The 24,239-nt window shown below is 37.8% G+C and overlaps 2 protein-coding genes across 8 annotated transcripts in view; both read right to left on the bottom strand.

Annotated features, from left to right (window-relative positions):
* Nucleotides 1-24,239, bottom strand: part of LOC126925044 (venom dipeptidyl peptidase 4) — a 512,928-nt gene that overhangs the window by 274,428 nt on the left and 214,261 nt on the right. For all 7 annotated transcript variants that reach the window (XM_050740197.1, XM_050740202.1, XM_050740200.1 and 4 more), the window contains 3 exons: nucleotides 22,070-22,239; nucleotides 10,954-11,193; nucleotides 9,261-9,496 (listed from right to left, as the gene is read on the bottom strand). In XM_050740197.1, coding sequence (XP_050596154.1) covers nucleotides 9,261-9,496; nucleotides 10,954-11,193; nucleotides 22,070-22,239 — 646 coding nt within the window. The remainder of the gene's footprint in view (nucleotides 1-9,260; nucleotides 9,497-10,953; nucleotides 11,194-22,069; nucleotides 22,240-24,239) is intronic.
* The window catches only part of LOC126925057 (14-3-3 protein epsilon), a 296,135-nt gene that overhangs the window by 19,776 nt on the left and 252,120 nt on the right, over nucleotides 1-24,239 (bottom strand). The gene's annotated exons all lie outside the window — the stretch shown is intronic.

Below are 24,239 nucleotides of genomic sequence, written 5' to 3' on the forward strand. Positions count from 1 at the left end.
AGATAACGCTTCCAGCGATGATATATTAGTTTGTTGCGGATGTTTATGTAAATGTATATTTCTATGAATACAATTGACCCTCCTTTCGTGTTTAACGCCGATTATGGCCATGCGAGGAGTTATAGATACGAACGTTTATTATGTAAGTTCTACTCTTTCTTTTTTTCTTTTAAATGGAATATATTTATTTCGGTTTTAATATTTTTAAAGTACGTGAGAATCTAGAAACGTTATATCGTGTAACTTAAGGATATAAAAAGAAGCATACACAGCTTTTCGTACAAAGAAGATAACCTCGGTATTTTACTAAACGAAATACAATTTCCCTGTTTTTCACTATTTTTCAGAGCGATACGCCCTTCGCTCGATAACAACGAATTTTGCCTTTCGTTTGGAATATTTTTTATATTATTAGAAATGGCACAAACATCACGTTGATTGGTCAGTGTTGCACTGGTCCATACATATCGAACTACAAACGGACAGTAAAATCTAAATTTAGATCTAGGAAAATCGTGTACTTTTTTTTTTTGTTTCTAACGAAATTTTATCGTTTCGTTGTGATCAAAAGCCCCAGTTTTATCGGATATTTTTAGCGGAACCGTTTTAAACCTGGGAATTAAATTACATTCCAGTACTATTTCTCGATGGAAGATAAATCAAAAAGTTCGGGGATTAGAAGTGTTTCCAAAAACGGTAAATTTACCCTGGAAGGATAGAGAAAGGAGGGTCGAGGTCTCAACGGGGCAATACCGGCGTACTTTCTGATGGAGTAGGCTCGAGTTCGAGTCCCAGAACAGTTTCCCGAGAGCCTTTCCGGTTCCGCGGCCTTCGCAATTCACCCACTCAAGATCCAAGATATCCCAAATAATTTCCAATTTCCTTTATCGATCTTGCGGAATGATTTAATACGAACTTATCATTTAAACTTTCCCTTGTCTCCTATTAAGTGTGTCAACCAACTCGTTACGCTTCGAACATCTTCCGAATTATCGAAGAAAATTAAACGATCTTCCTACAGACGTCCGAGTTTGTACTAAAAGACAAATACGAGGTAATTGGTGTTCGTTCATTCTACGAACTTGATATATATATATATATATAACACGGATTTTTGATTCATTCCCTTTGGGATTTCTATCTTCTCGAAACGAAAGCTTTATGGCGATAGATGGGGATGGAAAATTGATTTCTGTAAATTGAAGGACGCTCATCTTATGAAAAACTTGTTTTTTCCCTGCATCTTCCCACTCGCCTTCCGTTTTGATTCTTCTGAAAGTTAATTAAATTTAGAAAATTTATTCTATTATTATTATATATTATTATTTAAGAAATTTAGTTCTAGTATGAAAAAATCTTTTCGCAAACAAATTTCACACGTTGACGTTTCATTAAATTTTTCTGCGACGATCAAAACAAGATACATTGCGCGGACAAACAAAATTTTCAACAATGCGAATGATTTAGATAGCATAACGAGGAAAATGTGTGCGAATACAGTGAAATATTTTGCGAGGATTAAATGTTATTCCTGTTAAATGCAAAATATATAAAATTCGCGTGCCAGTTAACGTTTTAATGAATTTTGTCTTGGAAAAAAATCCCTCGATTCCATTGCCACAATACACCACCAATTTCACAAAAGCCAACTTCTCTATCCAACTGAAACGACCGAATCGACGCACCATATGCGTCACAATATGTAACACCAAACGCGTAAACGCGCGATTATCTTCGACTCGCAAATTCCTCTCATTATTCGAAAAACAATTAGAGAGGTCACCGTGAGTTCCCTCCAACTAATAAAAAAAAAAAAAAAAAAATTGCAAAAAGAAAGGCGACGATGAGGTCGTTACAGAGTGACTCCAGTTGGCGGGGTCGCAATTTACCCGGCTGCCATCAGCTTAATTGGAGTCGGCGTAACTCCGCGGGAACTCTGGCTGGGCTGGCTAGTGAATTAACACCTCGGAGGATCGCGGACTCCACGATCGCGGGCTCCGCGTTGGACCGGCCATGTGGAAACTATGCGAGACACGGTGGAGATATCCGCTTGATGTAGCGAAAGATAGAGGCCGCGAAACGGCACGAAAGTAATTTGCAAAGTAAAGGGCCAAACTGGAAAGTGGCTGCCGAGCTGGCGCCAAGGGAAGAACTTAATTGCGCGTTCGCCAATTTCACCACGCTTTCTGGCTAGATGTGGCGGTCTTTTTTCGGATCAATGGTGTCGTGCGTTGCACTTTTGCGCCAACGATTCGTGAACGTTACGGTTCGCTTCCTCGCGGCAGACCTGAAAGTTTCAGAAGAAACGAAGAAGGGAAAGTGCGACGCATAACGCGATTGATCCCGCTGAACCAAGAGCGACCGCGACATCTGATCAGAAAATCTCTGGGAACTGTACTTCTTCGAAACAGTTAACTTTATGTACCGAGCGTACTTCTCCAGGGGAGATCTAAAAGTTTGAGAAGAAGCGAAGAGGAGAAAGTGCAACGTGCAACATTGATGCAGAAAAGTCAAAAGCACGTCGTCTATCGACTACCATAAATACTGAAAATCTAAAACTTTCTGCTTGGGTTAAGATGTTTTCGAGCGATGGAGAAATTGACCAAGGAAATCGGAAGTGGGTGAAACGATCCTCGACGATTCGCGTCGACGTTCAAATTTGAACAACGCGTTGTTGAAATGATGTTCAGCATTCGAGTGTCGTTTAACGAGATTCGAATGCGTGCCAACGATGATGAGCTATATGGACGAAGCTCGAGTGCACTCTCAACGTGTGACTAGTGTGTTTCTGATGGTCTAACTTGTTTAATGATGCCACTATCGATCTTTAATGTATTTAGTTAAATGTATTATATATGGATTAGTGTAATCAGAGTGGTTCGATGACGGTAAATACGCGCATACAGAGTGTTCCAGTAATTACGATACAACCAGTGACAGATGATATTTTGTGAAAAAATAAATTGGAAATATGGAACAACATATTTCTACATGGGATTTTATTTGAAAAATCCATGTTAAATACATTTGGCTTGTTAATTACTGCGACAACTTGTAATGTATCAATCAATTAATTAGCAAAATTCTGCGTTGACGTCGAAAAAGCGCTTGTATATTTTAAATAATTCCAAGGAACTAGAAATCTGTAGTCCACCACTTTGACTGGTTTGATAGTTCAAAAATGTTGATTAATTAATGAATTTATGTTTTATATAAAAATTTCGTAGAAAAATTAGGTATGTTAAATTGCATGAAACTTTCAAAGATATTTCGATTAATCCAGAAAGAATAATTCGTTGGTAAAATAATAGTGGAGAAATAGAATTAAAAACGTGAAAGATAACAATTAATGAATTTATGCTTTATATAAAAATTTCGTAGAAAAATTAGGTATGTTAAATTGCATGAAACTTTCAAAGATATTTCGATTAATCCAGAAAGAATAATTCGTTGGTAAAATAATAGTAGAAAAATAGAATTAAAAGCGTGAAAGATAACAAGTGCCATCGATAAACAAAATTTATTTAGATAGGTGCATAAGTGGAAGTTCATCCAGAATATAGCAAAAAGTGGAATACTAAAATGTGCAAGTTCCACTTAAGGAGCTCCCATACAGTTTCGCTTATACTTGCAGCGGTCTGACCATGTACGGGCTATACTACTGCCGCTTATGGTACTAACTCGACGCACCTATAAACCCTCTAATTTACTTGGCCAAACTTGTACTTTAACCTACACTTCTGCTAAAGTTTTTTATTAGGAAATTTTGCTTCTTATGATCGCTAACGAACTTAATTATAACGGCACATCGTACAAGTATTTCAATTTCTTTTTTTAATCAATAAAAGTGCAGCCATCGTTGGCTGGTAGAACCCGTACTGTAACTTACACTGCCGCTAAAGTTTTTAATTATCGAATTTTACCTTCGAACGAATTTAATCTTTAACATTGTACAAGCATCGTAATTTCTCTCTTCTCTAACAACTTCGTACAATAAGTAATTGGTCGTTGTTGGTAGAAGAAAATTGCAGCGGTGGTCAAGAGATTAAAAGATCTCACCAAGGCAGCCTAAGAATTCCTCGGGAAGCAGAATACTTTCTAACACAAGATCCCTTTCCTTCTTCTTCAACTTCTTTCCGAGATAACAATCTGCACGAGCAACTCCCAAATTGCTTCTTAATCCAACCAACTACCAACTGTCGCAGTGGTTCTCTCGAAAAACAAATTCCACGAAATTTAGCCAGGGCTTTCCAAACGGCCAGTCACGGTTCTTCCGTTAATTAAACCGGAAAAGAAACTCACAGAGAATAACACACGTAGTTCTGGTTATCCACCGAATATCATCGTTCGTCGCTTTCATCATGATGGAAAAAAAAGAGAAAAAAAGGAGAAAAATGTCGATCGTTATTTAGGCCAGTCGCATCGTGCTCGACTCTGCCTCAGTCCATGAATACCAGCTCGATAATAATTAACCTAAGTGAACTTGCCACGTTAGCTTTTATCCATGAACAGATTCGCTGCAGGCATCGATCAAATTAGATTAAATTAGATAGAAATAAAAGAAGGTTCTCGGTACTTTGATTGATTATTATTATTAGTCGATTATTCGTTGATTTCAGAATTCAATTGGCAAGACGATGATGATCGGAAAGAGAGACGAAAGGATCTGATAAATATCGAATATAATCGATGTTACCAGGATCTGTACAAAATCTTGAAGCGCGCGATACGAGTCGCAAACTCTAAATAAGTGGAAACAAGACGAAAGAACGGAAAACAAAGGAAAATTTGGAAATTGTTGTAGAAAGAGATATGTGAAAATTATGTCGGAACTTTTAAACGATTCCAATTAACGTTATTGGAATCCAGATGGAATCTTCGGGTTCGTGATATGCGTTATGAATTCTCTAAATAAATTAACAATTATAAATGTCTACTTTCAGAGACGAGTTAATAATTTCGACCCGAAACATTCCATTGTTAAATATTCTACGAAATGTAGTTCCTTAAATTTCAAAAAAACCGACCACGTTATATAGCAACCTGATCATGGCAAAAAAAGAAAAAGGTTTAATTTCACTGAAACTGCGTTTGGAATTCTCTTAAAAGGCAGCCTTTCGCGAGCAACGACATTCGCTCGCAATTTCGACGCGGAAGCGACACATTTGCAGCAGCATGCACGAGCAAACAAACGCGTACGTTTTCGCGTAGCGTGCCAATTAGCGTAATAATCGAGGTTGCATAATTACACGAGTGAAACTAACGCGAGCATTGGATAGCTGCGTATCCGGTGGGAAGTGGGAGTTGAAAAAGAGGGGAGGGTAGAGAAGCTTTTGTACGAAACTTCGACCGGTCGTTATTTGCATCGCCGCTTATTAACCTTTCTCTTTGAAACGTAGCAGAATTAAACGCGATTTTTCCGTTTGCCTATTTTTCTTCCCTTCGGATCTCCCAAAGGCGATTCCCCGGCGTCGCCGATATTGAACACGTTAAGACGCTAAGAGGAAAATCAACTTCTTTCTCCCCTGTGTACCGAGCGTCGAATAAAAATATTGGCTCGTTTAAGCACAATTTTCAAGGTATTAGGCGATATCGGCTCAAGGTGAGCCGGGATCTTGAATAACCATCAATCCTTCATCGCGTACCTATATCGCTTGTAGCGCGATGCTTTTCTCGATAGTGTTTCCATCCGGATAATTTTCTAGGTGTACAGTAGAATTCCATTTACATAGCAAATGAACTTGGCTAATTACCAACTGGCTACGACTAAATAAGGTACGAGGCTGTTCTATGTGCGAAAGTAAGTCGAACGTGTAGAATAAAATTTGTTCGTTTAAAATTTCGTTGTTCGTGAAGTATATGGGCTCGGTGCACGTATTTAATAGATTTTCAAGTTTGTTTTGCCCAGGAACGAAATATCTTATGAGCAAACTTTTCTTCTGTTAATTCATATAAAATAACGTTTCTTCGATTATTCAATGCCGATCGTTTCGCTTACGATCGAGAACAGATTCGGCTGATATATTCGACGGATTTTCAAACTACATTCTCCTCGGAAATAAAACGTCGTGTGAAAAAATGTTGTTCCATACCTTCGACGTGTATTTTCACCTGTTCACCAATTGAATCGCGATTACCGAGATACCTTGTGTAATTATCGATTGCTCCACTGAAACGAAAATTACTTGGTTCTTATCACAGACAGTTCCCAGCGGATCCCAGTTTCTCGGACGTTAAATCTTTGCAACGATCGGGAAAAGACGTTCGAACGTGGACGTTAAGTACGCCGACTTAGCTACGTGCTTCCATTATTTCTCGATAAAATACGACTAAGAAAGGATATTACGCCAGGGGGACGCGTTATTGGGGATTCCCATGGAATCACGGGGCAAACGTCTGCCACAGGCAGCGGCCATCCAAAGAGCGTTATCATTTATCACGTAAACGCACCGTTAGCCATTGATACTGTGTGCACCGGCCGCCCAATTCAATCTCATTTCCCTACAGAACAACCTTGAATGGTATTCATCATCTGTTTAAACGCTATATGTTTGATATTCATGGTGTTCCAGGAAATTAATTTGCTTTGGGAAGATTATTTCTGTATTCAAAGTTTCTGTGCAATTCATGTCCAAAACGCTGCCCAATTTATTTCTCTATCGGACGCTCTATTGTTTTCAGAGGATTTTTAATAACGAAGATAAAAAATCGAATTTTCCGCATATCGAGTTTACCCATGAAATTCAATTCATGCCTGAAATAACGATGTATCCATTTTTGTACTCAATATCATGCTGTTTTCATCAATTAATTTAATCAAAAGTTACTTCTTCCGTTCCTTTTTTTTAGCCAACTACACTCTCTAGTCGTTTATTTAACAGAAATCTCATATTTCCACAAATTTCTTTTCGCAACCTCCGACGAGTTTAACAAAGATTCCCAAATATTTTCCTATCGAACGTAAAAACATTCTAAGAATGTACAATGGCGGATAAGTGTAAGTATACAAAAGAAGAAATATAGAACAATGCGATAATTTCAGAAAACGGGTTTGCGTTTAATAAGAGAGACGAATAAACACGTATATGATACGTGACTGTGGTCAGTATGGTAAACATCCTGAGTAGAAAAATAACCAAAATTCACAATTTATATATATTTAGATAAGTACAATTTTGTGTGCTAAATTAGATTGGCCGCGTAGTAGTGACACACGTATGTGAATATGAGCGTGTAAAAGTATGTGTGTGCGCAGCGTCTCAAGAAACAGACGAATGTAACTGTTCTGTTGGCAATGTGATATAGAAGATGGTGAGACAAAGAGAGTGCTGAGACGCGTGCAAATGTATATCGACGAAGATCCTGGAAATCGTTTATTAAATAAATCTGAAACGATTTTAATATACTAAATACTGTATACGCTGTATACTAAAAAGAAATGTCCGAATTCGATTTTATTCTATTTTATCGTATAAAAGAATGGTATTCTACGTCTGCGATTAACTTTTTCACGTAGAATCACTCCATTTGTCGATTACGCCACGATTACTGAGCAGCCAGTGTAATTATCGAACAGCCAAGTCTCTGATGGAAACGAAGTTTCGAAGAAAACCGAAGGGTAGCTTGGAAGGATCGAGGAATTGGAAAGGGCGTGACGAAATCAGAACGTCGGCGAAGTAATTGGATCGGGAAGGTGACTGGTCAAATTTGGTTGCAACTAAAGTGGAACTGGAGCGTTCCATTGAGTGGTATTTCGAACGTTCTGCCGTAAGAATCGTCAGCGTAAGTGGATGGGAAAGATTTTCCAGGTTTACAGGAAATCGTCAAGTACCAGTTTCAAGGGTTTGTTTCGTCGATATACATTTAGAGAATCTTCATAGGTTTGGGGGATGTTGAGGAACCGTTTCGATAAGTGCAAGGGTCTCGACTGGTCTTTATTTGAATCTCCAGCCCATTGTGAACGATTGTCACACAATTCAGGATATTTCGAGGGGGCAGAATCTATGCTTGGGTCGAGCATTCGGAAATCTCTCGAAAATGCAAATTTTATGGACCATGGGTAATACTATCTTATTCGAAACTGGCCAGGTTAGATCATGCGAAGATAAACCGATAGGCGAAATATATGTGAAAGTTTCGTAGTGTATTTTCTATTTAGTTTTGAATTTTTTTACGTATTTCTTTGTTCAGGTATCACGATGTACAGTTTTATCAGAATTTCTTACAAAGCGGACTGTTTATTTCGAGGACTTCAGGTTGCCCACGCAACATGTACAAACTAAACTGTCTCTCCTTTTCAAAATGTTAAATCTCATCACAAGAGTTCAATTGCAAATATGCTAATAACCGTACTACGTAACAACCACTCGAAACAAGTTCATCAAACTGCGATTAAATAACCTTCATCTCTTCGTGTTGCATTTTGCAACGTCCTAAAAGTCTCTACGGCTCTTGGTGTATCTGAATTTACGCGCATACAAATACGAACGTAACGTATTGTGCATATAATTATACTCACGGTAACTCACATAACTTTCGTTTGGAACAGCAAACAGCTCGTTTCATTTTATTCGGCACGTTGAAAGGCGAAACGTGAAACAAGTAAAACGCGGCAAACACAATTGTGCAAAAATTACATCAACCAGGTACACGTTTCTCCATTCCTCATTCCCAGTGTTCCTTAGATTTTCTATTTCCGATTTTTACTTTTTCCCAGATGAAATACGGAAAACTTCTTTCTGCGGATTCATGCTCTCACAGATCCCAGTATTCACTATATAAATTTACGCCCTCGTGTTGCGTTGAAAAATATACTAATTATCGAACGTTTCAGAAATTGTTTAAATAAATCCAATATCCTTCAAGTTAAGAGACGCGTACAATTTTCAACCAGGTTTTCTCGCTTTGTGTTTGAAAGGCGATATGAAAAAAATTTCAAAAATACCGCTTTTGGAGTACGAACCACGCCACTATTTGCGCTTACTGTGTGCACTTTGAAAATTAACAGCCTAGAGCTACGAACCCCCAGTATGAGCCAATTCAGCATTTTCAATAATTCTACGAAATTACTGGATATTCAATATCGTAAAATACAGGTGAGAGAAGGTCATCGTTTGTTGCAATCAGAAATGGTTGAAACAAGAATAAATAAGGTACAAGACATTAAAAGTCACTGTAATATTCCACGGCTAAGTCTGACCACAAGAGTCCAGTTTCGAATAAGTTAATGTTCAAACTGTTCCAAGGAGTGCTGTACTTACAGGTAAGAGTTCTTCTGGTCCCAGGAAACTATCTCCGTGACGACGAACCGGCCGGAAGTTAGAGCGAAGCTCCTCGTCTTGCCAGAGGAAACGTTGGTAATTGCGACTGCATGCCTCCAGTAACTCGCATCGTGTTGCTTCTGTGGCAGAATCGTAAGGAACGAATCGCCATCATCGGTGAACATCGGTGGTTCGAACTGCTCGACCCATCCATGCCTCTCCGAGTGCTTCAGCGCCTGAAAGATGAATATTTCATCCCGTTTCCCATCCATTCCTCCTCTTCCCGTGAAAACGGTCGCGAAAAATTGCGCATCGTTCAATTCCACAGTATCCTCTTTCCATGCATCGTCGAGGTACTCTACCATTGATGAGCGAATTCAGAGGATTATTTTGCGATTTTAGACATTCACGATGACTTGTGGGAGAGAAATCGAAAGGCAGAAGCGGTTTAACCCATTCCACGACACGGTTTCTACGAATCGTGGAAAATATTCTTTGGGTATTCGAAGGATTTCGAGATTCTTACGATGACGGCTGTAGGCCAAATCTTTTGCTTCGTCCCGAAACTTTTCTATTTCATTTCGCGCAATATTTGCACGATATTTTCTACGATATTTATTCTACGCCATCTTCTTTTCTCGGCTGCAAAATATTGTCTGGCGACGCATACGGTGCGTCGTTGGTAGCAAACGAGTTACAGGAAATGGATTAGAAAATTTGAAGAGGATTTTCTAAGAAAATTAAACTTTCTTTATTTTAAATCCCAGTGAGAAATTATTGGCATGAAATTCGTCTGAACTGATCGAAAGTAATGATTACCTGGTGATAAAACTAAGAAAACAACGAAAGCCAATAATTGCTTGTAATTGAGATTGCTAATAAAGATTACTAATAATAGAAATTACGAGGAGGATAAAAACGTTCCAGGTAATCTTCAGTCGGACTCATCGTCGCTAAACTTGCTCGTGAAACAATAAACGAAATAACACCCTCTTGACCAAGTTGAGCTTCCTCACCCCCGAAGCCTCGTGAATTAAACGAATCGCGATACTTCCAACAGCAGTGCCAATCTAATTAAACCGAGAAAGTTCGTCTTTTACGGACGATAAAACCGTCGTGAAATTTTAAAGGAAAACCACGCGACGGATCGCCAATTCTTATTCATCTTGTTGGCGCCGTCAGCTTGGGCTAACAAAAAATAGGCAAACCTGACAGACTTATCAAAATTATGTCTCCTTGCGAAAAAAAGAAATGAATTGAATTACAATGGCGTGCGAAGGTTTTCAACTATTGCAAAAGTGGTATTTAAAAGAATTTTAAACCATATTATATAACTATGTAATAGCACTTGTGTATTATATTTCCTTTTACTTATCATACTACTTTACTTGGTATTATTTAAAATTCTTTCAGATACCGTTTTTCGAATATAAAAATTTATTTGCTCGAACGATTTTCCACATCACTGAAGAAAAACTCAATTTGAGTTTCAACTATCCCTTCGTACAAGTCAAGTTAAAACTCCAGTACATTTTACTTGTTTAAGTGTCGCACACCACGTAGTATATCCAATGCGAATAATGTAATAGATTCATAATAAAATAATTAGGAAATAAAAGGAATAAAAATTATTTTTATATGTGATAAATAATCTCAATTGTTATTAAATATTTGTGTAATATTGTATACGTACGGTGGTGCAATTTGGCAGTGAATCGTGTACGGAACAGAAACGGAAGTACGCCTCGTTCTGCACCCTGTTCATCCAGGTCGCGTACACGAGATTGTCCGTAGGAAAAGCAACGGCAGATAGAATCCGTTCCTCGGAGGCTAACTCGTCCGGATGTTCGATTTCAGTTAAGCTCACGTTACCTTGGACCACCTTTTCTAAGTCGACATAAAACAGCTTCACCGTGGGATTGGTCGTGCCACTCTGAAACAATAAAATTACTGGTCAACCTGCAGTCAATCCTCATTTTCTTCTATCAAATAATAACATTCGACAATCGTAAGTTGCTCGTTCTTATCTTTCTATAGAAATTATACAATTTTATAAAATCTAATATTTTACAAACAATAAACAGTAAAAGTCGAAAGTAAATTTCGAAGATAAGCTACAGACAAACTAATCCTTTCAAATTATAGAGATTCCAAGCAACGCGACGATTCTCCTTCACTTTCGAACTTTGAAGTCGACTAGCGTAAACGCCACTGAAACGCGAATAGACGTTGCGTTTTTTGGTATTTTCATTGGAGAAGAATTTCGGTAAACTTGGTAGCTCGATTCTCTTCAACTTCCGTGAAAGCATGTGTATGATTTTAATAAAATTAAGACGCGTCCATTGCGTCGCCGTGCGCTTATCGTCCGGATTATTGGAATTCCGTCGTGTCGAACGTAAAAGACGCATTCGCCATCGAACTGATAAAACTTCCATCGCGATTAAAACGCGACAACTATGCCAGCCATCCGAATATTGAAGCCTCGCGAAAAAATCGTAGATTTTATATCAAGCAACGTCGTCCTTTACAATTTTATTCAACGAACATGTACTAGCGAATTTCTAAACGCTTCTATCGTTCTCTTCGCTCGGAAATGTCGCGAGGCTCCCGTGCAATACGATTTTATTGCTGTTAGAAAACGAACGTAGGATGAAACAGAAAAGAATGTACGTTCTGTTTCGCGGATATTAAAGAACGAATGACATAAATCCCGGCGTTTTCCTATTCGACGCACGAAAACGAGAATTTAATCAGAATGTCATATCAAAATTGAATTATTCCGCCTGTAATTAGCTTGCGTGAAAATTCAAGCGGGATTAAAATTCGAGGGGTAGTTATAGCCTGGAGAAGCGTTTGATCGATTGCCGCCACTTTTTCCTTGGGTAATCGAGCAGTCGCCGTGGCAAATGATGTATGTACACAAGTGGCCGGAAAATAAAAAAAAGACAATTATTTTTTAGTAGGAAATGACATACGCTTCCGGTGAAATGTTTGGAGCAGCCTTTGCATTTTAGATGATACGAATATTTCGTGTATCCTTAGGAGAAATAAGAATATTATATATTATAAAGTGTCGTTTATAAGTATAATTAATTACAGTGTAAACGCTATAAAATAACAACATCATTAGTAAAATATTTATTTATATATGCAAGTATTTCTTTCGAAATTCTAACGTGCTGTAAACTTTTGAGCGGAAGTGAACTAAAACTTTCATGAGCTGTTCGTGATCTCTTAATAGTGGAGCTCCTATAGTTGGCTACTATGGCGATATTTAAGCTGTTAAAATCTGAATTTAATCGACAAATTGTTTAAAGTGCCACGAGCTGCTGGCAAATTATTTTTATCGTTCGTGTGAATTTTTTCGTCATTTAAATTACGTTCTGGTAGATTTAAGATTTCAAAGTTAATAAAATTCGACGTAGAAATTAATCTATACGAAACTAAATTAAAGCTACGATTAATTAAGACCGAAGTAGACGAACAGATACGCTTGTTAGAAATATCTCTGAAAGGGAAATATTTCAACAAAAATATTTCAATGAGGGGTGTTCATTTTTCGATCTGTGATTTCATAAAATTGTTTCGGACAATGTTGTGACATATGTGAGTCCTGCGAGGTCGTTCTTTTCAGGACACAATTAAAAATTCACGAAATATTTTCAAATGGTTCCGAAACGATGGCAAACAACGAAATTAAATAACGCATTTATTAAAATTTCGCTGCGTACCCGGGCATAAAATTTCCAAAATGTTGCATGCTTATGCAAGGTCGATTGAAATGAAATCGTGTTTCATATTTCGCGAGTGACTTCGTAAAACGCGATAACAAATCGATGATAACATCGAAGTAACAATTTCCACCAATTTGGATGGTGGAAAACAACCCAGAAAATAATCGTCCAGCAAAGAGAACAAAGGTTGAAATTATTCAAAGTACAATACTTGCAATGTTCAATGGACGAGACAAATTTTTACTTGAATTCCATCTTTGATTAGATTTGTTTGATTAAATAAAAAAAAACAAAAAATGAGTTTGCATAAGGTTCGCTTACAAGTGATAACTTTTCTGTTACGTGTCTATTATTCTAACGCATTTTTTGTAGCTTAATAAAACAATAACCCACTTTATTTAGCGAGTTAACAAACAGTATGAACGTTCCTTTTTCCCATTGCGCGATGAGAACGAATGGGAAACGAATAACAAAGAAGAAAAAAGATAAATAAATAGAAGGTGAAAGGGGCAGAGGAAAGCAAAGAATTTGGTTTATAAATGGCCAAGTGAACGATATTTTTCTAGAAAACGGGCCATACCGTGGTTTACCGCAAATCAACAAGACTATGGCACCGAAGGGTTGAAAAATGCATAGGGAACGACGGCTGAAATAAAAGAGGGAAGAAATATGTTCGAGACTCCCGAGCGGAAAAAACAGAAAGGAGAGGATACTTTAGATTGGGCGGCGTTTGAGAACGAGGAACGAAAAGGGTAGATGGAACGTAGAAAAAAGGGGTGGCTGAAAGCAAAAAATCAGAGGGGCAATTGGGTAGGAAACGAGTCAATGCGCCTGAAATTTATTATGGGGAAATCGGTGAGCATTGTTCGAAATATATAGCCGTGTAAAACTGTGGAATTACTGACGCTTCCAGCGATTATTATGCCGCATTCTCGCATTCTAAAATTCGACGATATATAATCTATTTTACGATACTCCAATTTTTCATATTGAATTTATCAGGCAGGATAATTTTTGATTGACACCGAAGAACGACTTTTAGCATCAGGATCAACACTTTTGCTAAAGTCGGATTAAAGAAAATCGGCAAACGAATTCGTAATATAATAAATTCCATACATTTCATATAAATCAACTTCCAACAACGTATTCACAAATAAAGCTGGCACAAATATCGATTTACCTGTACCTTAATCGAACAAAGAAAACCATCCCATTATTTTTTACCTTCATTATCGATATAATTTATAGATACCAATCTACCCCTGTAACTTGTTTAAAGAAAAGCCTAGTCCACTATTATCATTCCATATTTTTCTTTCTACAATTTCTGTTACAACTTTCACTAAAACATTTACGCCTCTCTATTTATACAACATATTTTTCCCTATTTTCACGGAACCTACACTACCGCCGTTCTACGGAAAAAAATTGGAGAGAACATACGGCGTATTTAAAAAAGGAGCGAAGCGAAATTTCATAAATTTTATTTCCCATGCACGTGGCAACGCTTCGAATAAACGTGGAACTACAATTTGATATTTACTTTACCGCGTCCTAACATTCCGACTTCGCTTTCATTTCGCTTTTGTAGAAGGCTCGAAGGCAAGAATACTCACGAGCAAACAAGGTACTAGCCTTTCCATGATACTCGAGAATAAAGCGTCCTTGTTGCAACATTCATCGAAACAAAGAAAAATGCAGCTGGGAGGCAGGAACGAAACGCGTCTCGTTTCGCGAAATCGAGCGTTCTTCCGTCTGGTTAAAATCGACGAAGCCACAGACGAGTGAATCGGCGGAGAAAAAATCATTTCAGAACACGAAGAAAGCGTGCCGGCGCGGTAAGAGACGTCGCCTCGAGGAAGGTGTATCGGTCTAGGAAATGGAAATTTAAATCTTCCTCGGTATCGAGGCCTCGAATCCTCTCTTCTGCTTTCCCCCCTCGTCCGTCAGATTGGTCCTTTAGCCATTCTTTATCCGTTTGCTTTCTTTCTTCTTCTCAATCTTCTCTTCATTGTGCAATCTTTGTAATCTTTAAATGGACTCTTTGCTCCCACGGACTTGAGATTCGTGACGAGTATCAAAGTAGGCCACTTTGTCCGGCGGAAAATGAGTTTTCGCGGACACGTACTTGGAAAAAAAATAGAACGCACCGAAGATGTTGGTCGAACGACCACCGGGAATCCTCGCCGTCCCCATTTTTTCCCCTGTCAAGAGCTTTTGCCCCGTTTTACTTCCGCAGTTGCTTTTTCTCCTTCCCGGCTCTGTTATTTGGTTTTGTTACAGTTTTTCTTACCACTGGATTTCTGGGTTTGTTAGTATGCATGCCGGAACGCCTGTTACTTCTTCACGTCAGAATTTCGTCGTTTCATCCTTCGGTATTGATCGAATCCGTGGCGTTTGTTGTTCAGGTCGTTTAAACTCGGTTTATCCTCTGAGAGGAGCGAAATTCCGTCGATGAAAATTTGTATAAGTTTACCTCTTTGAAAATCGAGGTAATTATTTCTGAGTTATGGACACTTGTTTCGCTTATTGGATTATCACAACGTTTTATATGATACGAACATGAAAATTTTCCACTGCGAGTGGCCAAACTTTAGGTTGTCCCAGAGGTTTCTTTTCTTTTATAAGGAAATAATAGATGCACAACATCTTTTCTTTCGTATTAATTTATTGAATTATGTATAACCATGGGGATAGAAATAAAACAAAATGGATCATGGAAAATTCGATGAAACAATATAAAACAAAAGATGTGCGTCCTCGGTGTACATTAACATTTAATCGGTGTACTCTTACACTCTTTGTATCTAACTAATCGTTCCCTTCTTCTCAATTATGTCAAAAGATTTATCGCGATTGTGGCGTATTATCTTCGCATATACCAATAAAGTAGCTGAGGCTCGCTTAGTTGCATTTTAATTCTCTTTATTTACATTGCTAAACTTGAAACTTAGCTTGCAAACGATCGCTTCTTGGATCGTATCGAATGAAAAGTTGATAGCGTAGTTTGTCTCTTGCCAAACAAAGCTTAAATACACGATCCGTCCCTTGTCTGAATTGCAAAGGATCCACGAGTACTAGGCGCAAGGAAGCAACCCCATTAAAGAGGAACGATGTTATTCATCGCTCAGGTAAACTTGCAGCAGCTTCTTCACCGGGCAATATTTGCTGTTGTCCATCAGCGGCATCAATCCTGCCTTCTAAAAACCCATTAAAAATTACACAGGCGCTAGCTTCTGCCCTCTTCGATCGTATGCTGGTTCCCTTTCATCTCTTTCACCGTCAACTTCGACCGAGCCTCTGCCGTAGCAGAATTTCGGAGATCTCCGAGAATTCCTCAGACTTCAAGGTAAAATTTACGCTGTGAAAATCGCGCGGAGATCCTCGTGTATTCGACTTGTGGATCTCTTCGAAATCTTCGATTCCTTCTGTGCGATGCCAGAAACGGTCTAGCAGAAGGGAGGAACAATTTTTCTCAATCTTCGCTAAATGGATCCTTTTTTTTTTTTTATCAGAATACGTGTATGGAATAGTTGCATTTCCATTCATATCTTGCTGTCACTACTTTTATAGTCTAAGTTTGATAAAGTTCAGAAAAATTGGACTGCATAGAAGAATGTCCCAAACTATTTCTTTGAAAGCAAGGAAATTTTCTTCCGTGCCTTTGATTTTTCTAGCAAGCTTCTGAGAAACATTTGACGCTGACGATTTCAAATAAAATAAAAGCTCAAGTTGTACAGAATGGGATGTGATACATATAATACAATCCCACCATTTATTCAGCTTCGACATTAGTGTTAAACATCAAGTAATATGTTTTTTTTTTTATTATAAAACATTTTGTTCACTCGTAATAAATTTTAAGAAAAGAAACAACGTATGCAGTTATGGGAGAGAAAAATTCACTGCATCACACAATTCGCCAACCTTGATCACAGCAGTGTTAACAACTTGCTAATGCGTTTTGATTTTTATAAATTTTTGTTTTCGCTTATTTACGTATTTATCTTTAGTGCATAGCATTGTCAAGTGAATAAACAAAATTCTAAAAATTAAGCTGTCTGACTACGAGTAACTTCGACTTTCCGAGCTGTGTTAAAACATATCCCACTATGCATAAAAAGCTAAGCAAAAAGTGGGACTGTTTTTAATGAACTAACGAATATATATATTTCCTGAAGAATTAAAAATTCTACATAAAGTTGAAGAAGGATCATCGAGTTTAATAATTACACAGAAAGATCGAAGGCGACGATGCAAAATTCCAGAAAATTTCAAGCAGTTACGCTTACTAATAAAAGTAGAGTACAATAGAAGAGATCAAGTCAAGCTACTCAGACTGCTAATTGGACACAGAAGACTAACGCACAAATTTCTATTACAACGAGAAGCTGCTCCGTGTTGCGAACCCTGCAACCTGCCGCTCACAGTACACCAGGCGATACTAAATTACACAAAATTAAACGAATCACGTAACAGAGTCAAAATCCCCAAGCAACTCAAGGAAGTATGTTCAGTTAGAAGCAAAGTAGAGGAAATCTCTTGAAATTCAACAAATCGACGTTACACAACATTGCGTTGCTTACGTTGAAGTACATACATTATTGTAGTAACATCTACTTACTAATTAATCGAGTCCAAGTGTGTTGAGTCATAGTGCTCTTATACGACTACAAAAATTTCATGCTACGAGTATAGAATCCGATAAAAAAGTTCATTGGAAAATGAATTCCTTGGAAGACTGCGTGTCGATACTTTTTCGTAGACACTTTTTACTCGAAAATGAAAACCATTCGCCAAGTTTTTCCAGAGAGTACTTGGCTTATGGAGTCTCCAGGGGTAATTGATACATAGTAAACGGCGGCGACTGACGGCCACATTTCGCAAGTATGCTCGACCACGTACATATTTCATACTCATCCGTCACGGAGATTAAGTGGCTGCCAACACGTGGTTACCCTCGGCAACGAAGCAATTTTCAAACCAACCACCTCTCTCTCTCTCTTTTTCTTTCTCTGTGTAACTTAATAACAATCTTTAACTATCTCGTGGAAGACCAAAGAAAGTCAAAGAAGCTCTTTATAAACCGAAAAGACAAATGAATCAGCCTGATGGAAAAGCCTTAGGGAAAGAGTAACACCTCGAGGGCGTTGTATGCAACATGGTTACACAGGTCGGTGAGCTTTAACGATGAAACGAACTGCGTTGTCAACCGCGCTACGATCGTGCGAGTTAAATTGTGTAAGTTGAAGTTGTCTAGAAAACCGGACTCGTTAGAAGTTGCAATGAAAAGCCACTGGAGTTAATGGTGGGCTGTATGTAATTTTATTGTTGCGTAATTTTTGTTCGGCACTCGTCCCTTTTTGTAATTGGGACATTCAAAATGGGACGTTCGATGGAGGACACATTGTAAATTTGACAAATCGATAGAAAATTGTCGAACTTCTTTTGAAGGTACAATATCGTAATAAATATGTTGCCATTTATACAAGGTGGTTGGTAACTGGTGGTACAAGCGGAAAGGGGGTGATTCTACGCGAAAAAAGAAATCGAAAATATAGAATAAAAATTTTTCGTTTGAGGCTTTGTTTCCGAGAAAATCGATTTTGAATTTTCGCTCGGTACGCGTGCACTTTATCACGTCTCGTTATAATGAATCTCACCGTAGACCGTTGTCTCGATGGATATTATCGCAGTATAAGTTTGTTTTTGCCGTAACGGAAAATTAAGAATACATAATGAAATAATATGAAGTAATCATAAAGTTTATTATTACAAAAATTGCCGAAAATGTTGCCCATTCTGCACATTCAACACATACTTCTGCTCTTCTAATTAAATTTCTATGAATACTTTCTAAGTCGATTTTCTCGAAAACAAAGCCTCAAACGAAAAATTTTCATTCTATATTTTCGACTTCTTTTTTCGCGTAGAATCGCCCCCTTTCCGCTTGTACCACCAATTACCAACCACCCTGTATATAAGATCATGAGTTACATCCAAATGTATTTTAATAAAATTTTTCCGCTATCAGATACAAAAGAACACACACTCGTCGGATAACAAATACTAACAAGCTTGAAAAAATGAAAAAAGAATGATTCTGCGAGAAAATTTGTGCTTCATGGTATTCCTATTTTCAGACCATTCAAACTGTATCATAAAAGCTTTTCATTTCATGAGAGACAAGGTTATTTAGATGGTCTCTTTCGTCTGGTTTAGCCAGCCTGTCTGTAACAAAGTTAACTTAAAGTATCGTCGCGTTGCACGAAATCCTAGTCGAGCTAATTGTTCTCTTCTAATTTATTATTAATTAATTTCCCTAACAATGTGAATCAACTACGATGCCTGTACAAAGTCAGTAGGTGTTCTAATACTTATGAACGAGTCGTACCTAACTTAGTGGACCTGGTTGTCATTTAAACGACGCGTCCACGAGAAACCGGTGGTCCTCTGGTAGTTTGTTAACGAAACGAAAAAACCAGCGACCAGAGAAAGGGAGAGAAAAAAAGAACGTTTCAACTCGAAGCATTAAATAGACACGCAGCTTTCAGTTAGCTCGCGGAGTTTCGCAGAAAAGACAAAAATTAGAGCGACCTTTCTCGCTCTCTCTCTCTGTCTCTCTCCCCCTTTTTCTCTCTTTGTCTTCCTTCAACCGGTAAAATAGCCGGGGAAACTGGCAACACGAGCGGATGATATTAATTCCCTGGTGTTTTGTTTCGGTTGCTTGGACCCTTATTTTAACCCACGGAGGAACATGCACGTGGACGAAATATCCAGCGGATTCAAAGTTTTTCCGATGTAATCTCGCGGTGGGTATGCGTAACTCGCACGGACGATATCAATCTCCTTTTTTGTTGCTGTTTCGAGAAACGCCAGTACCCAGAGATGCTTCTGTGTCAGTTGGTCTTTTAATATGTACGTGATGTTTTGGTTAAAAAAAAAGCCAATGGCAACATCATCGAAAATTGTTCGATTTGTAGGCAGGTAGGTCCGAATGTGAAAAAAATTTCCAAGAAAGAGAATATCAGGACAGATAGAAAAACTCTAGAGTGAACAGATATTTTTAATGATCTTTAATCCTTCGACTGCTATTGGCGTCCATAAATACTGAAACATAAAATTCAGCGTGTTTCATGAGCTTTTTTTTAGCACAGATATGTCTGGATCGCTTGATGCGACGTTTCCCAATATGATGGAACGTTCGTTTTAATTTGGAATCTAAATAGAAAAGAAATTAATTCAATTCATATATTACTTCTAGCATTTTTCTGAAAAAAGCCAGTAGACCGACTGAATATTAACGGTACTGTCAGAAACTGTAAAATAATGGCCATAATATATCTGGAATAACAAGCTGAATACTTTATATCTGTGCCTAGATTTCCAAAAGAAATAACGTTCAAATTTCTAGCAATTTCATATTCCATATTTCTTCCAGAAAGAAATAACGTTTACGCTCTGACAAAAAGATGATCCGAAGCACAGAACAAAAATTTTATTTCATGCAGGTTGGACTATAATAAAACGGTTAAATTTTGCTTTAACATTACGTTTAAAAATTCACGCAGAATGGAAAATTCTAATCCAACCATTTCTAATCCATTCACCAAATTTCAACTTAAACGCGATTCTATTTAAAACGTCAGTACCTTGAATTCCTTCCACATTTCATCCTCTCTTAACTTCTATAAAGCTTTCTGCTTGAAATAACCGGAAAAGGAGCGAAAGCTGACCGAAGACACGTACGCATATTCGTTGCACGCTCGCTTTTCGCTTTGTGCACGCGTCAAATTATTTTCTAAAATTCGATGTAGTCTCTAGAAAGCACAAAAGCTACGCGTCTTCAAGCGTCAACCCAGCTAGCGTAGTTTTCGTATCCGCGATAGCGTGAAACATCAAACAGAATGCGAGACAGGCCGCAACAAGATTCTTCCTTTGGTTAAATTTTCTTTCGGTTCACACGGAATTTCTGACACTTTGATGACGTAACTTTGCATTAAGCTCGGATTATAATAATATTTTTCAATATTATTGTTATTAACATTAGTGCCCATAATGTTAAACAACATCATAATCAAAGAATGTGTTGTTTGTGGGTAAACATGCTCGAATTATAATTATAGAAATAATATCGTGACAAAGCGTATTTCTAATTTCTTCGCTACGTCAGGCATATCAAACTCATCCATTTTACGACCTCTATGAGTATGCACATTTTTTTCATTTCTTCCTTGAATTTTTATTATCATCATAATGTGACTGACTGTTTACATGGAAACTCTGATGGAAATTTCTTTCCTGTTATACGAAATAAGTAGATAAATAAAAGATTCTGTATGCGTAAGGTTCAAACCATCCTGTAATTTTGATTCCTCTGCGTCAAAAGGATATCATATCGCATTGCTATGTAATGTATTTCTACTACAAACTGGATACTCTTCATTTTTTAGTCAAATCCATTCGCAATCTCGACTTGGTTGAAAAATGGATTTCTCGCCGTATTTATTCCAAGAAAACGTGAAAACTCTGGTCCTTACTAAATGTCGGCACAATATCCGACGAAACGGCAGAGAGGATAAATAATCTCTGCTTGTCACTTAAGAAACGTTGGGAAGCCTGTTCTCGGAATCCGCACTGTTTACTCAAACGCCACCGTGTATGGTTACGCAAAGAAACAAATATTCAAGATATTTCAACCGAGCCAAAGAGCAGTGAAAATACTAACAAAGATAGGACAAATAGGCTGTCACGTCGAATTCTGTGACATTAAACGTCAGGAAAACCGCGCATTATATGCGTCTCTTAATCTCTGTGCCAAATCCTCTTTCAAATGCAGCACTGTGGAACGTGCGAACGTTGCCTACGTATGTGCGAACGTGACCAGTGAATTTTGATTTTTGCCTCGAATCCTCGTTCAAATTCCGCACTATGCAGCACCATAAAACTACTATTTTTTGACTCTACTCGACAAATATCATACGCTATAAAGAAAATCATAAATTCAATGTACCTCGAAAACGAAGTCGAGCCAGTCCTTATCTGCATGCAGTTTTCCATGCGAACGCTTACCTTAGGATAATGGATCGAGATCGCGGACGTGTACTGGAACGTCAGGCTTCCTGGGTAGCCGTAAAACGGTATCGTTATGATCGGTGTATGGGAGTCGTCGAAGTAACCGAAGGCCAGTTTACTGCCGCTTGGAGAGAACCATAAAGCCTTGTTCGAGCCGAACACCTCCTCTGAAATGGAACGAACAATCGTTAGACCGCGGTTTACGATAACATGCTACGTACATATTGTTTGCGGTTGTTACTCGTGCGCACACAGTGTACAAGCTTGGAATTCTTTGATTCAAACGCAGTGGATGTAAGTGTGATTTATATGGTGCATTTGTTGCAACGAATTTATCCATCTAGCGAATTAAACTAGCAAAGCGGAAATTTCGGAATCTGAAATCCACGCTTATGACGAACATTCCTAATCATTTTACTATTTGTCTTCTTTCCTTTTGACCAATATTGTAAAATAACGATGTACTTGATTTAATCTATAATTCACAATATTTAGAAATTATATATTTCTGCGAGAATTTGAATATCAAGTTTCGCAGTGATTGCAGTCGATCTCTTCTTTAATGTAAACTTCCCTCTGTTTCAGGCTAAAATTCCCGATATGTATTTCGTTATTGGAGTAGTTTACGATCACGGTGTTTTCATTAAAAGGTTATCGTTTATTTGATACGATACATATGTATGAAATTGGAACAGGCATACTTGGTGAAAACAATCTACCATATCGTTTATTCGAGAAAATATTTTTCTCGCAATACGGCCGTTTCTAAGAGAAAACCGAATTCGTATAAACGAATTCGCTGTTCACTCCCGGAAATTATTCTCTTAAATCGTGCTCCTTTAACGGGCAAACAGAAAGGAGAACACACGAAGACGAGGAATTATATTCGACGCGAGACATCGTTCGAAAAATACGTTTCTCTGGAGAGCGTTTCAACTGTCCACGAAAGAAGTTTGCTCAGAAAAATATCTCTCTCTCTTGCAACAAGGAAACGCCATATTCACGGTACACTTCGCCTTTTCGTGTAATTATTCTCGTTAAATAAACAACTAGACGACGCACGAAAGTAAAGAGAAGAGATGAAAATAAAACCGGGGATGAAACACGAGAGGAAAAGTTTATATTGTATAATGCGTATTAAAGAAAATGTGTGAGATATTTAAACGGCTAGAAATCAAGATAATGAGAAGAGTTCGTATATAAAAATGTCGTTTGAGGCTTATTTTTCAAGACATAGAGAATTTAATCTTGTTAGTAGTGCGAGTCAATGAATCAGCCGGCGAAGCTTCGTCTCTATTTCATTACTCGCGTTTCATGCTTTTCGCTCTGGTGGATAAAATTCGGGTCAAATTTTAGCAACGCGTAATACTCGTTAAAATACGTACAAAGACCTTAATGAACATGAATCAAAGTGGCTGATTAATCTCGCTATTAATTTTAATACAAATATTAATTTACATAATTTTTCATCTGCATATTTATTATATTCGGTTATCCCGTAAGTAATGCGATTTTTCGAAAGTGTTCGGTTTCAAACACTGCCAGTTTTCGCCTAGTAACCGGAATTTTAAAAGATTGAAATCGAAAGCTTGATAGAAGCAGGCGATGAATTATGAAAGAGAAAAAATTCATCACTGATCGATTGTCGTCAGGTAATTCTTCGTTAGATCTGATATATGAGAACGATTGTATTAGTTATACAATGACGTGATACATAATAATGTGGAAAATATTCTTCGATTTAAATATACAAATATCCTTTTCTTTCTCTGCGTGTGATATTAATTAATATCGATTTGATATCACGATCAGCGTTTACTAAGCTTTTCATGAATGGATATTCTCCAAATATGATTCTTTTTGAAACACCCTGTATGTGTAAAGATGCGACTCACAGAGAAACGCATTTTCTTGCAGAAGCGTGACCGCTCAAACGTCCGTTTTAAAACACATCTAAGTAATTTCTTCGAAATAATTTCACCGCTGAGCTCGAAAGCACTTCACCTTTTCTACCTTTCGTCCTTTATATATATATATATATATATTTGTTTTTTCTTTTTATATTTTACAGTGCACGCTGGCGTAAGCCAGAAAGGAGTACGCCGCTCAAACAGCGTTTATCGAACGAAACCCAGCGAGAATTCGCCGCAGCTTGCGATTTCGGCTT

This window comes from Bombus affinis, chromosome 15, assembly GCF_024516045.1.
Source record: "Bombus affinis isolate iyBomAffi1 chromosome 15, iyBomAffi1.2, whole genome shotgun sequence".
In the NCBI taxonomy this organism is placed as follows: domain Eukaryota; kingdom Metazoa; phylum Arthropoda; class Insecta; order Hymenoptera; family Apidae; genus Bombus; species Bombus affinis.